General features: G+C 37.2%; 1 protein-coding gene across 1 annotated transcript in view; it reads right to left on the reverse strand.

Moving 5' to 3' along the window:
- smyd3 (SET and MYND domain containing 3) overlaps positions 1 to 13,074 on the reverse strand; it is a 188,931-nt gene that overhangs the window by 34,334 nt on the left and 141,523 nt on the right. The window contains exons 7-8 of the mRNA XM_055173293.2: positions 5,539 to 5,641; positions 641 to 751 (exon numbers count right to left, since the gene is read on the reverse strand). Of these exons, the coding sequence (XP_055029268.2) occupies positions 641 to 751; positions 5,539 to 5,641 (214 nt within the window). The remainder of the gene's footprint in view (positions 1 to 640; positions 752 to 5,538; positions 5,642 to 13,074) is intronic.

Raw genomic sequence — 13,074 nt, forward strand, 5'->3', positions numbered from 1 at the left:
GGACGGAAATTGTTGTATATCTGTGACATGTTAAAACATACACAACATGAATTCGGTTCAGTACGAGTAAAACGGACAGAATTTTCATTTTTTCATCTCTTTAAGCTGTGATAAGAGAAAGTATTTACATTCATGAATCTGGCAGATGCTTTTATTCAAACTTACAGGGCATGCAAGCTTTACAATTTACTTTTTTTAATGTATGTATGTGTGAACACAATATCAAGTGACTACTAACACTGTTTAACCCCTGAAAAAACCTTCAAATTCCCATCTCTCCTCTCCCATCTCTTTCATCCGCTCTCTTATGCCATTCAAAGCTTTAGTCTTGACATGGTCCTGTCATCGCAATAATGATCACAGATGACAGGACGTGCTGAGGACGGGCTCCCCGGGGCAGTGCGGAGTGACGGGTGGCGGTTTGATAGACAGACACTTTTGATGGTTAAGCAGGATAGATGGAGAGTGAGAGAGAGCAAGGAAAAGAGAGAACATGCCGGAGAACAGGGAAGGGTCTGATATGATAGATTGTGATACCACCAGGACACAATGACTCGAGAAGAAGATTTTACTCAGGAGCTGTATTACATACTGATGGGATGGGGATGATGAGAAATGAGAGAACAGAGGGTATGCTCACCCGGTCATGAGTGGTACATCTCTTGCACTGACATAGGAAGTGATACTGTTCCTGTAAATGGGTCTGTCTCTCTGTGCTGGGCGCGAGGACATCGGTGTAGCTTATGGTCAACTGTAGACAGACATAGAGAGAGAGAGAGTGAGAGAGAAAATCGTTTGTATCATTATTAGCAAAAAATCCCAGAATGCAATGCAATGACAGCAGTGAATTTTTTTCCATTACACCAATCCTTGTTATCAGTGGAGTGTTAGTCGAGTCTCTTGTGTGCTATACCTAATGTGCGCTGTGTGACCATAAACACAGTTGATGTATATTAAAGGAATAGTTCACCCAAATATGAAAATTCTCTCATCATTTACTCTCATGTTGTTACAAACCTGCATACATTTTTTTTTTAAAAACACGAAGGAAGATATTTTAAGGAATTAATTGTTACCAAACCGTTCATGAGCCCCATTTACTTCCATAGTATTCCTTTTTCCTACTACAGTATGGAAGTGAATAGGGTTAATAATCGGTAGACTACTTACAGGCTGTATTTCAGAAGTGGAAGGAATTATGATAATGTCGGCCGTGTCCACGTCAAAAGGCCCAGGAAGTAAACTGTTGCCTACAATCCATGTTTCTGTTGTAGTCCAAGAAAAGAGATCTACGCGTCATTGTATACTTTGGGATTTGTATCTTTTGCATATCGTTAACATGTACTAATACACAGCAAAGGAAATGTAAAAGCGTGAATCGGACCATAGTTGCTCTTTAACTAATTTGACTTTCGCGGCAAAACCCTCTAAGTATAAAGCATAAAAAACCTTCATATATCACTGTCTTTTCCGAATAAAGGTAAAAGGCTCAAAACTTGGTCAAATATCCTAATATATTCAGTAAACCTCCTTTAACCGAGTAAAAACTCCTGCACCTTGACGTACACGCGCCATCGTTCATCCAATTCTTCTTCCGTGCATTTAAAGGACTTTGCTGAAAAATCTTCATGGCATTTAATGGATTCTGCCACAAACCTGTATTTCTGAATGGCCCGAGGCCTAGATTAAGCAGATTTAAAGTGAAAGTATTTCATGAACCTATAATACGTGCCAAAAGTACGTTTAAATCTTACCCGGCCATTGACGAGTTATCTCGTCAATAGAGTCAGAGCGCAGCGCGTCATAACCTGAAAACCACGCCCACCGGGGGGAAAACAATCCAACCGTCTCCATTGACTTTGTATTGCAAGAGGCCACCTCCTTGTGATTTCTGGCTTATAACAAAAACAGAATAAAAAGCCTAAAAGCTGCTGTGTGACAATATGTACAGCTAACAAGCTAAAAACCCAGAAATAAGTTTTTATAAGCTGTCGAGCCGTAAAACCCAGCCTTTAAGGAGAAAAAAGTGGATCACCGACTACGTTTCCCCCTAGTGGATGCAGTTCTACTAATAGGAGTACTATGAAAAGTTGCCTGTTTCCACTTTTGATTCTTTAAACACTCGGTTTTTGAGGTCGAAATCTTAAAAAAAAAAATATTTCTGGGTTTTTTGGCTTCTTAGCTGTACACCTTGTCACACAGCAGATTTTAGGTATTATTCTGTTTTTAAGTTGAATCTGTAAATAAGTTTTTATAAGCTGTCGACCCCAAAAAACGAGCGTTTAAAGACACAAAAGTGGAAACAGGCAATTTTTCATAGTACTTCTATTAGTAGAACTGCGTCCACTAGGGGGAAACGTAGTCGGCGATCCACTTTATTCTCCTCAATGGCTGGGTTTTACGGCTCGACAGCTTATAAAAACTTATTTCTGGGTTTTTTGGCTTGTTAGCTGTACATCTTGTCACACAGCAGCTTTTAAGCATTATTCTGTTTTTTGTTATAAGCCAGAAATGACAAGGAGGCAGCCTCTCACAATACAAAGTCAATGAAGACGGTTGGATTGTTTTCCCCCCGGTGGGCGTGGTTTTCAAATTTGCATAACTGCGCTTTGTCTCTATTAAGAGAAATCATTTGCATAAAAAATTATATACCGTTTAATTTTAATCTGTTATACTGTGTATTTTCACTAGACTTAACCATTCATAAAAAAATATTTTAAACTGTTTTGATAATCTATCTGAATCTGATCTCTAACAAAAATTCCTTCACAAAATACAATATAAAAATATTTTTAAAGAAAAATACCCATATTTAAGAGTTTATAAGCAGATAAAAAAATATAGGACAAAAAGTTTTTACCCGTTTAGTTTGTTTGTTTATTGTTTGTTTGAAATCAGATAGTCTGTTCTATCATTTGATATATTTGTATGTTTATATATTTTTAGAAGAAAAATTTCCTGTAAGGCATTTTGTAAAAACTTTTGTGAAAATCACAAAAAATGCTGGTGGGCAACTTTTCAAAAAAAGGCTGGTGGGGAATGAGTTAATATCATCACATTTTTTCAGATCACCAAAAAATGAAGTGGCATTTATCTGCTTTTGCATCTGACCTCTTTATATTTTAGTCTCAATTTACCCAATATAAGGGTGGTTTCACAGACAGGTTTAAGATTAGATTAGATTAATCCAGGACTAGGCCTTAGTTATATTAGGACATTTCAAGTAGTTTTCACAAACAAACCTTCCAAAAAAAAAACAATACAGGTGTGCATCTTGAGACAAAACAATGTTTTTAAGGCAGCTCAAACATGCATTTTAGTCTGGGACTAGCATAAGCTCTGTCCGGGAATAGGCCCCATACTGTATAATGAATAGGCTGAAGATAAACTACAGTACAGTCATCTACACAATGTATTGGCAATAAAAAATATATGTAGTTCAAATAAAAAATATAGAACTGAACATATGAATTATTGAAATACAAAGAAAGGCTGAGAGAGGGAAAATGGTAGATAGAAGCCCTAGAATACATAAGTCTAGAAAAAAATACATAAACTGATGTGTGAGTCTCCAGAGCAAACAGTACAGTATGAATGGTGTGCATGTGCAGGAGTGTATGAATTATAATTCTGCTGTACAAGTGTGTGTGCAAACGAAAAAGCGCTGGTGTACACAGAGGCGTCATGCCCATTCAAACTGAGGGGGCACCTGCCCCCTTGGTTTTTTTGAGCCAATGGATTTTGCATCCAACCTCAAAATCAAATAAGCGTCCATTAATCTGTTATTTGACTTTTAATCTGTTTAATATGCACAATATTATACATTCTGTGCTGCATCCTTGTCACTTTTCGGAGATTTTCGCCGTTTTGATAGTGTTTTGATCATGTTACATTACTTTTATTCTGGCGGCAGCTGGCGCTGCAGTCAGAGAGCAGTCGCAGACGTCATCAGCGTCTGGGCGCGCTCACGAGCTCTCTGCTGTTGCTGGCTTGCTGCTGCATTTGGCTATCTGAGGAATTAAAACGTGTTAGAAACGCTCACAACATTTCCAAACCCCAGTACGGTAATGTGCAGTTAACCTCCTCTGTGTAGAAAATGTATGGTTTTAAATGTGACCGTCTTAAGGTTATATTAGTAGAGATTCATCTTCTTGGCACAACGCCAAAGTTCGCCAGAGTTCACGCGGGCGCGGAATCTCACATGCTCACATGAGGTAAAATTTAATGCAAAAATCCGTTCCTCTAATAATTTTATCTAAACATATTTTTTAAAATCATTATTGAACATTAAAATCAATTACGTGGCTATAGCTTATGTCATTTTCGTTGTTTATATACTTTATGGATTTAAAATTACATTAATTTTATATGATAATGTAGTTGTTGTGCAAACTGCATTAATTAAACAAGCCATTAAGACTTAAATAAAACATGCCGTTTCAGATGTAAATATGATCCAAATGTGTCATTATTCCAATTGAATAGTATTTGATATTAAAGTTAGTCATCACTCTTATTTTGGAGGTTTTTGCATGAAAGCAGGGGTTTTCAGATTGTTAGAAATGTAAGTGCCATGGAAAAGACTGAAAGCTCTCTAATATTTTGTTTGATGTCTGTGTATGCACAAATTTCTGTGAGCTGTTGACACTGTGCCCCCTTAAAAAAAATTGGTGCATGACGCCCCTGGGTGTACATGTCGCTCACCTATAACGTAAATTCTCATTACTTCCCGTGTAAAAATGGGCTTGCTTGTAATTCCCTTTCATTTCTCTCTTCCCTCCCTCCATCATAGCTAAATTAAGTCCGACCATCTGATTTATTTTGGATTCTCTAAACTTTCGGTGCAAAAATAAACAGAACGGCCGCATAATGATGATCTGTGTTGTGAGCTTAACATCAATGAGTGTGCAGATTCTAAAAGCCACATCCATCCATCCAGCACCGATCGCCTGAATGGATTCAAATGCCGATGGACGTCTTTGGCTTGAGGAACCTCTCTGGTTCCATTAGGCTGAATGTGTGACAAATGCGTGCAGTCATTTAAATGGGTTTATATGAGCACTAATGAGTCAGGATTGATTTCCGCGCATCGTTCCGGACAAGAGCGTCCGCAAAATGCTGCAAAAGTAAAATGCTGTTTTTGGACGTTGCGTGGAATTTATTTTTCACTTGACTGTTTTTTTGGTGGGGAACTCCTTTAAGTGCCTGAATTTGAGTGCCTCAGAAGTTTCCTATAATTTGTACTGTACTGCATGTCAGTCACAGGTTTCATATCTAAACACTGAGGCTTACTGTACAAATTAAATATATCTACTCTGCTGTACTGTACATCAGGGTTGATGCCCGTTCCTAAAACAATTTCTATACTCTTTAAAATAAAGGGGCTAAAATGGGTTCTTACATTTACATTGAGCACTGAGCTATACAGTACAGGAGCACATGTGTGTGTGTGTGTGTGTGTGTGTGTGTGTGTGTGTGTGTGTGTGTGTGTGTGTGTGTGTGTGTGTGTGTGTGTGTGTGTGTGTGTGTGTGTGTTACCTCTTCACAGGCTCCGATGACCCGGACAGCTCGCAGCATCAGCCTCTTGCCCTCAAACATCATGACACAATTCGGCTGGCAGTCGTGGTTCAACAGAGACATGCTGGTACAAACATAAAACACACGGTAAACCAGGAACTCTTGAACTATGATCATTTCAGCTAGATTTCACATGACCGTTTACGTAAGAAAATACAGGGTAAAAATTTATTGTGTCAGAATTGCATCTGAGATGATCTTGTTTGCACTTGGGGGACGACTCAAGCTATTATACGACTGACAGTATGCATGTAAAACAGCAGAGATATGACAATGTATTATTGATGAGATCTATACTTTAAAGTGAAATCTGTGATTTGTTTTCGGTGTGCTCAAGAAAAACCTTTGTTGATTTGACAAAGAGACCCAAAGGTGCTGGTTTGAGTTCAACTTGTCAAATACTCACTCATCAAAAGCAAAAACTCATACAAACTTATCGTAGCAATTCTTTTCATATGATAGATTTTTATTATTTTTCTTTATTAAAATGCATCACAGTGCACATACTCATCTCACACATTCACACTAACTTCAACCTGAATACATGATGATCTGGGACTGTAAGTACTAAATAATACAATTAAACAAGTCAGCGATCGCTCGTTAATTAATTAAAGAAACAAGTTGCTGAATTCAGCAAACAACAAGAGTCAACTTGTTCTCCAGTATGTTATATAACGTAAATCCACAGCACATGCAGATTAGTAGCTCACGCATATTTACATTAAATCATTTCAAATGACATTTTATTGTACAATAATGATCCACTAATCATTATTAAATAAAATTTTATTTTTTAATGACTGAAAGCTATTACAACACTGTAAAAAGTTAAAAAGTAAGTTACCTGGTTGCCTTAAAAATTTTATTTAACTTAATATTAGTTAACTTAAAAAAAAAAATAAAATAAATGTAAAAATATTAAAGGTATAGCGGGAGAATTTCCCAAATTTTAGAAAAGAACCGCCCTCTTCACTTTTTTAAAAAATATGCAATTGCGCAACACTCTACCTGCTCCCGAAAGGGAACGCCTATTAAACGTGTGCACGAGAGAGCATGCACGAGCCTAGTTTTCTCGTGCATGCTCTGTTTACAAGTTGCTGTCGGCATGGTTCATACATTTAGATGTTTACCGTGTCTGTGCGGTTCGTGACTTGTTGCAGGGCTAGAATCGTTAATCTTAGCTTACATCAACTTTTACTAGCAGTGATTTTTAATGCCAAACTTTACTTGTCGAGTAGAAACTTCACGACTGAGGCATCGGTGGGAAGACCTGTGCTTTTAGCGCATGCCAACTTGTGAAATATTCTCCCATAAACACTCTGGTCTTGTTTCTTTCTTCAGAGGCCTTTCTCTTCTTGTCAAACAATTCGTAAACACTTTTTCTCTTGCGACCATCACGCATTTTGAAAAAACACGGCGAGAACGCGAGCTTCGATGAATGGCTGAAACCGTAGCTCACCACACATATACACCTGAAAGTGCAGTTAGTGCGCATGTGTAGAAAGCGACCTAGGGAAGAGCACGTACGACGGCCTTACATAAACATATCACCAGAATGATTGACAACTAGTGTGACCAATAGTCTAGATGATCCACCCAGAAAAAGATCCACCTTAAATTTAAGTTTTTAATAATGTACCAAGTTTGGATTTGTTACTTCAGTTTACAGTTTGGATATTTTTGACGACTTTATTAGCATTACGTTTCAGCAGTAACAACATAAACAAATGGCTTTCGTGGAACAACTTCTGGTAAACTCCGCAAAAGATCAATAACAATATATATAAAGAGTCCTTTAAAGTAGTTTATTTCTGATAATGGTAACACTTTAGTATGGGGAACACTTATTAATTATTAATTATGACTTTTGCCTCAGTAAACTCCCAATTTACTGCTAATTTATAGCTAATAAGTTAGTTGTTGTAGACGTTAGGTTTAGGTATTGGATTGGGTTAATGCAGAACAAGGCATTAATATGTCCTTTATAAGCACTAATAAACAGCTAATATGTAAGCTAATAAGACACTAGATAAAAGTGAGAATTGGTCCCTATACTAAAGTGTTACCCTGATAATAAGCTAAATAAACAGGAAGTAGATTACCTTAGTTCAAATAATAGCTGAAGCGTATAAAAACTACACTGAGCTAATTAGCTTTTTGCAAGTAAGATTCCAAATCAGGAAATAGAGACAATTAGATGGATATAATTTTTATTATTAATAACCTATAAATTAATTCCAAACGTTTGACAAGCAGTGTATACTGTATGTGTCTACTTTATTGCATAATTTGTAGTTTGTGTTTGGAGACTCCCTTTTTGTAAGTATTTCAGAGATTAGCGGAAGTTAGCAGAATCCATGTATTTACATCCACACAGGCATGACAGTACAAACAGTCATTATAAATCTACCATGAAAGCTTTTGTATTTAAACAGGAGTGCATGTCGTTTTCTTTTCTAGACGTACATAACGGAAGTCATTCAGTAAGTTTGAAAAACAAATTACTTCTGTTTGTCACGGTCTGACGAAAATTTGACATTGCATAAGCACAGTGTATACAGTATGTTTAAAAGCGGCCCACCCAGCCTATGGTAAACAGTCAGGTCTTGCTCTCATGGGATAATCTTCTACGTCATTATAACTTCTCTAAGACATCTACAACAAAGTCTAAAGCTTTGATTCGCCTCTCCCTTACATCCGATTTAAAGACGTCGTAAAAACATATCCCGTATCTAAACAGCAATTTCAGCATCTGCCTTTCTGGTTATGTTTGTTGACTGTAATCCCAACGACTCATATTCGTAGAGGGAAAATGCTTCCCATGGATGTTGAATGTGAAAGTCGTGCCAGTTTAATAGCCCACACAAGGTGTTTAGTTAGATACGTCTTTCTCTTTATCTTCAAAACAGATATCTCGCTGCATTTCCAATATAACAACTATATAATCGACTATAACGATTAGCCAACAAATCCGACTTCAATAAATGAAAGGCCACAGCTGATAATTGTCCTTCACACACCAGAGAAGACTTCAATGTGCCATCTCAAACCGTTCCACATCATTTCATTTCCTGTAGATTATTCATCCACTGCCACTATATCCTCTTAAAGAATAAATTAAACTCTAATCAAAAGTGTAATCTGTCATTTGACACTTCATTTGCATTCTAATCATATTTTATTCCCACATCTAAAACATCAAACTAAGTAAACCAGTTCACTTAAATGACAATTACAGACTTATAGCTTGCAACGGATGTCATGATATTATGCAGCGTCCAAAAATAGTCCCCTTGGTAATTTTCAATAGCAGGGGACTATTTTCGGGCCCTTGGTAATATCACTGCGCCTCCTACGCCAGTATGAGAATATTCTTAGCCATATCGGCCTAGAAAATCACAACCTTTAATTTTCTGTCGGTCTTAGTACACAATGTAACTACAGAAGAGTCAAGTATTAAATAGGAAAAAAAATATTTTTTTGGGCGATGCTAATATTCTAACCAGATTCAATGGATTATGCTAAGCTATGCTAAAAGTGCTAGCGCCAGACCCGGAGATCGGCTGAATGAATTCCAAAACAGTAAAAATCAAATGTTTAACTCTAGGGGAGATGAAAAATGGGCATATTTTCAAGAAAAGTGGAGTGTCTCTTTAAAATATGCCAGTGACATTGAAGATAAACACCTGTAACGTCTTTGTCTAAGGCATGTTTATAAAATATCCTTAAACATCTTAATTTAACTAATGCTAAGTCCTGGCTCTAGCCGAGCCTTGTCTATGATACCAGGCCTATATGGGTTAATTTAACCCAATGGCTGGGTTTGTCCCTTCAAACTAAAGCACCTGTCACATTAATAATCTGATTATATCCATCAGTCTGTATTGTACTGCATTTAGTCTGAACTGCACGCTTATGTATTAAAGGACAAGTTCGATATTTTAAACTTAAAGCCCTGTTTTCAGATTGTTTATGATGAAATAGAACGCTTTTGACTGAAATTTGGACATATGATGCTGTCCCGAGAATTTTCGGGTGTTTGTTCTATCACCTCCCACCTCTATAATGGGTTTATAGGTGCACAGAAACAATCCTTCCTAAAATGCATTACACTTTCATTTACAAAGACGTGAAACTCACCGAGTGGTCAGGGGTGTTCGCTGATATGCTCACACAAAAATCGCTGCAAAAGATGCTTTCCAACAGGTGTTTTAGCATTCGTTGTAAACTTGTGGACCTATTTTTCCAAACGCCTCACACCCGTACATTCTTCCATTGAGAGTTTGAATAATAGACACTCCAGCCCAGTTGGTGGCGATAATCCGCCTTTGCCAATTGCTAGAATACAAACAAAGTTCCTGGCACGAAGTAATACCGTACCCCACAGCACATCTAATACAAGTCAATGGAGTTGGACAAAAACTACGATAAGTGTAAAATTTAAGTGTAAAATACCGAACTTGTCCTCTAATAGATATAGAAGAATCATATTAGAAAATTAAAATACATATTATACCACAGGGCTGTTAAATGCTTTATTCTCATTGGTTAAGAAATGTTCCAAGGGTATGCATTATTTTTCAATAAAAGCACACCTGACCTGTCAAATGTCTTAAAATAACCACCAGGGCAATGTTTGTGGTAATTGTGGTATAAGCAGAATAATTGACTCCGGCCCTTTAAATTATTTGAAAATAATGCACACCAACATTACCACGTTGGGTGTGCATTATTTTCGAATAATTCAATGGCCCATCGTCAATTATTCCTTTCATAAGGCACTATCTTTGCAAAACTGCTTTGAAAAAACATGAGTTAAGTACAAGTTACCATAAAAGCTTATAAATGAATGGGAAAAACACAAATGTTCCAACACTGGTAATTCAATGTACAATAAATAGATAATAATAATAATATTGAATTCTAAACAAAAGAAATTTATTTCAAAATTGACCCGTATTGTGAAGTGCATCATATCACAGCTTTGTTATCGGGATCTGTATCATATTATTAAACTGTTTGTTATACTCTATTCTAGCCAAATATCAAAATTCCCCCATGGTTTACTCATCCTCAAGCAATTTGAGATACATATGCCCATCATCTTTCAGACGAGCACATTTGGAGTTCTTTTAATAAATGTCCTCGCTTTTCCAAGCTTATGCCGGTAGAAAACAGGGATCAGGGAACAATGTCTGACTTTAAAGCCCAAAAAAGTACATTCATCCTTCACAGAAGTAATCCACATGGCTCCAATTAATTAATAAAGGTCTTTTGCAGGTAACTGATGAGATTTTGTAAGATAAATATCCATATTTTAAACCTTATAAACCAAAATACCTAGCATCCGGTAAGGATGCCATCTTCGACTCGATGCAATTTACGAGAGTCACTGCGTAATGTTCCCATGGCAACGAGTGCTCACTACGCTAAAATACGAGTCCAAGATGACGTCATTACCGGAAGTTATTAATTTTTTTTAGGGATGCACTGATATGGAAATTTTGGCCGATACCGATAACTCTTTATATTTGGGGGCCGATAACCGATATATATAGGCCGATAAATATTCATATTATTTTCACAATGAAAAACTCCCAGAACGCGGACATCATGTCTTTGCGCTAGAGTAGCTTACTCTTCTTAAGCCCGCAACACGTGTCATCTTCGTCCTATGTCACAGAAAGCACAATCAAAACTCCACATGGCCAGCAATGAGCAAGTGAAGTGGTTCAACAAACCAAAATAATCCATCATTTATCGGCTTTCATTTATCGGCCTAATTTTGCTATCAGACAGATAACCGATAAAATCAAAAATAAGCAGTTATCGGCCGATAACGATATGTCGGCCGATATATCGTGCATCCCTATTTTTTTTCTTACGAAATCACATTAATTACCCGCAAAAGTGCTTTATTAACCCATTTGAGCCATGTGGATTACTTTTGTGAAGGATGAATGCACTTTTTGGGGGTTTAAAGTTAAAGGTGGTCCCTGATCCATGTTTTCTATAAAGCTTGGAAGACCAAGGACATTTACTAAAAAACTCAAAATGTGTTTGTCTGAAGATGATGGACATATGTATCTCTTGTATTGCTTTAAGGTGAGTAAATCATAGGGTAATTTTAATATTTGGCTGGAGTATCGCTTTAAAACACAGGCAGTCCTATGTTAATATGCTCATAGTTGTGATGTCAATAGTGTAACTAACTGGATTTTTGCATTTAAAAGATGTCTTCTTTGTGCAATAAACCCTTTTATTTCAAACAAGCAATAAAAACCTTTATATACGCTCTTTAAACCATATCGAAAACCGTCACCAATTTCAGCTTTATGAAAGCTGTAAGAAAATAGCTCTTAAGACATTGTACAGAATGCAAATGCACAAGACATTAAAAGCAAAACCCTTTAACCAGCGAGAAACACCCTTTATACGGTCCTTTAATCTCTGCTTTTGATTATTCAACCGTAAACATCTCGTAAGAGCTCCTCTTTCCTCACCTACAAACACACAGACCTAAACTCAATCTTTACATGTGGTTTCTAAGTAATTGAAGTGAAAATTTATCTCATTAAAGCAGGTTCATACTTGTAGCCCTGAGCAAGGAGCGCCGCAAACAGATGAAGAGCAAAAATGAAATGATTGCGAACAGAAACGGTAATATGAGAAGAAGGAGGACATTGAGAAGATTTTCAATTTCAAATGTGAAGAAAACATAATGCCTGGTTATTGCCGAGCCGCCCAAAACATCATTCGAGGATCTGAGCAAAGCTCTGTGGTCATTTATGGCTTTATATTAAATAAAGATGAAGGTGGCCAATATAAACAATTTATTTTTACCATAAATAAATTGCAACCTCTGTCACATGACATATCTGCAGAGAAAGAAACAGCCAATTATTTCTTGTGTCCCTTAAGTCTGACCGAGTTGTTGAAGGCCGAAACAAGCAGTCGCAAACATTCCCAGCTTTTACGGATGACGGTGGATGCACCCGTTTGTAAATCTTTACGGATTTCTGTTGTTGGATTTTGTCAGGTTGCAACACAACAGACTGCCTGCGAAGGGTTTACTGGAGCTTAGTGTGGGCATCTCAGACAACCGTGTCCAGACTCGGGTGCGAGTGTCAGCATGAAGCTGTGGCCCTGGCGGACGTCTGACAGCACAAATCCTCTCACGAGCTCCATAACCACAGGGATTAGCAGAAAACTGCTGGTTTACATCCGGCAAGAGGAGATGTTTGACACTGGAAATGCCTCAGGTGACAACTTACACATTTACACATTTGGCAGACGCTTTTATCCAAAGCGATTTGCACTATTCAAGCTATACATTTTGTATGTGTGTGTCACCCTGCGGATCAAACCTATGACCTTTGTGCTTCTAATGCAAATGCTCTGCCACTTGAGCTACAGGAACACACACCTTTATTTTTACGAGTGTATGTCAGATTTTTGCATAAAACGGCATAAAACACTTAATTTAATACACTA

This window comes from Misgurnus anguillicaudatus, chromosome 7 (assembly GCF_027580225.2).
Source record: "Misgurnus anguillicaudatus chromosome 7, ASM2758022v2, whole genome shotgun sequence".
Classification (NCBI taxonomy): domain Eukaryota; kingdom Metazoa; phylum Chordata; class Actinopteri; order Cypriniformes; family Cobitidae; genus Misgurnus; species Misgurnus anguillicaudatus.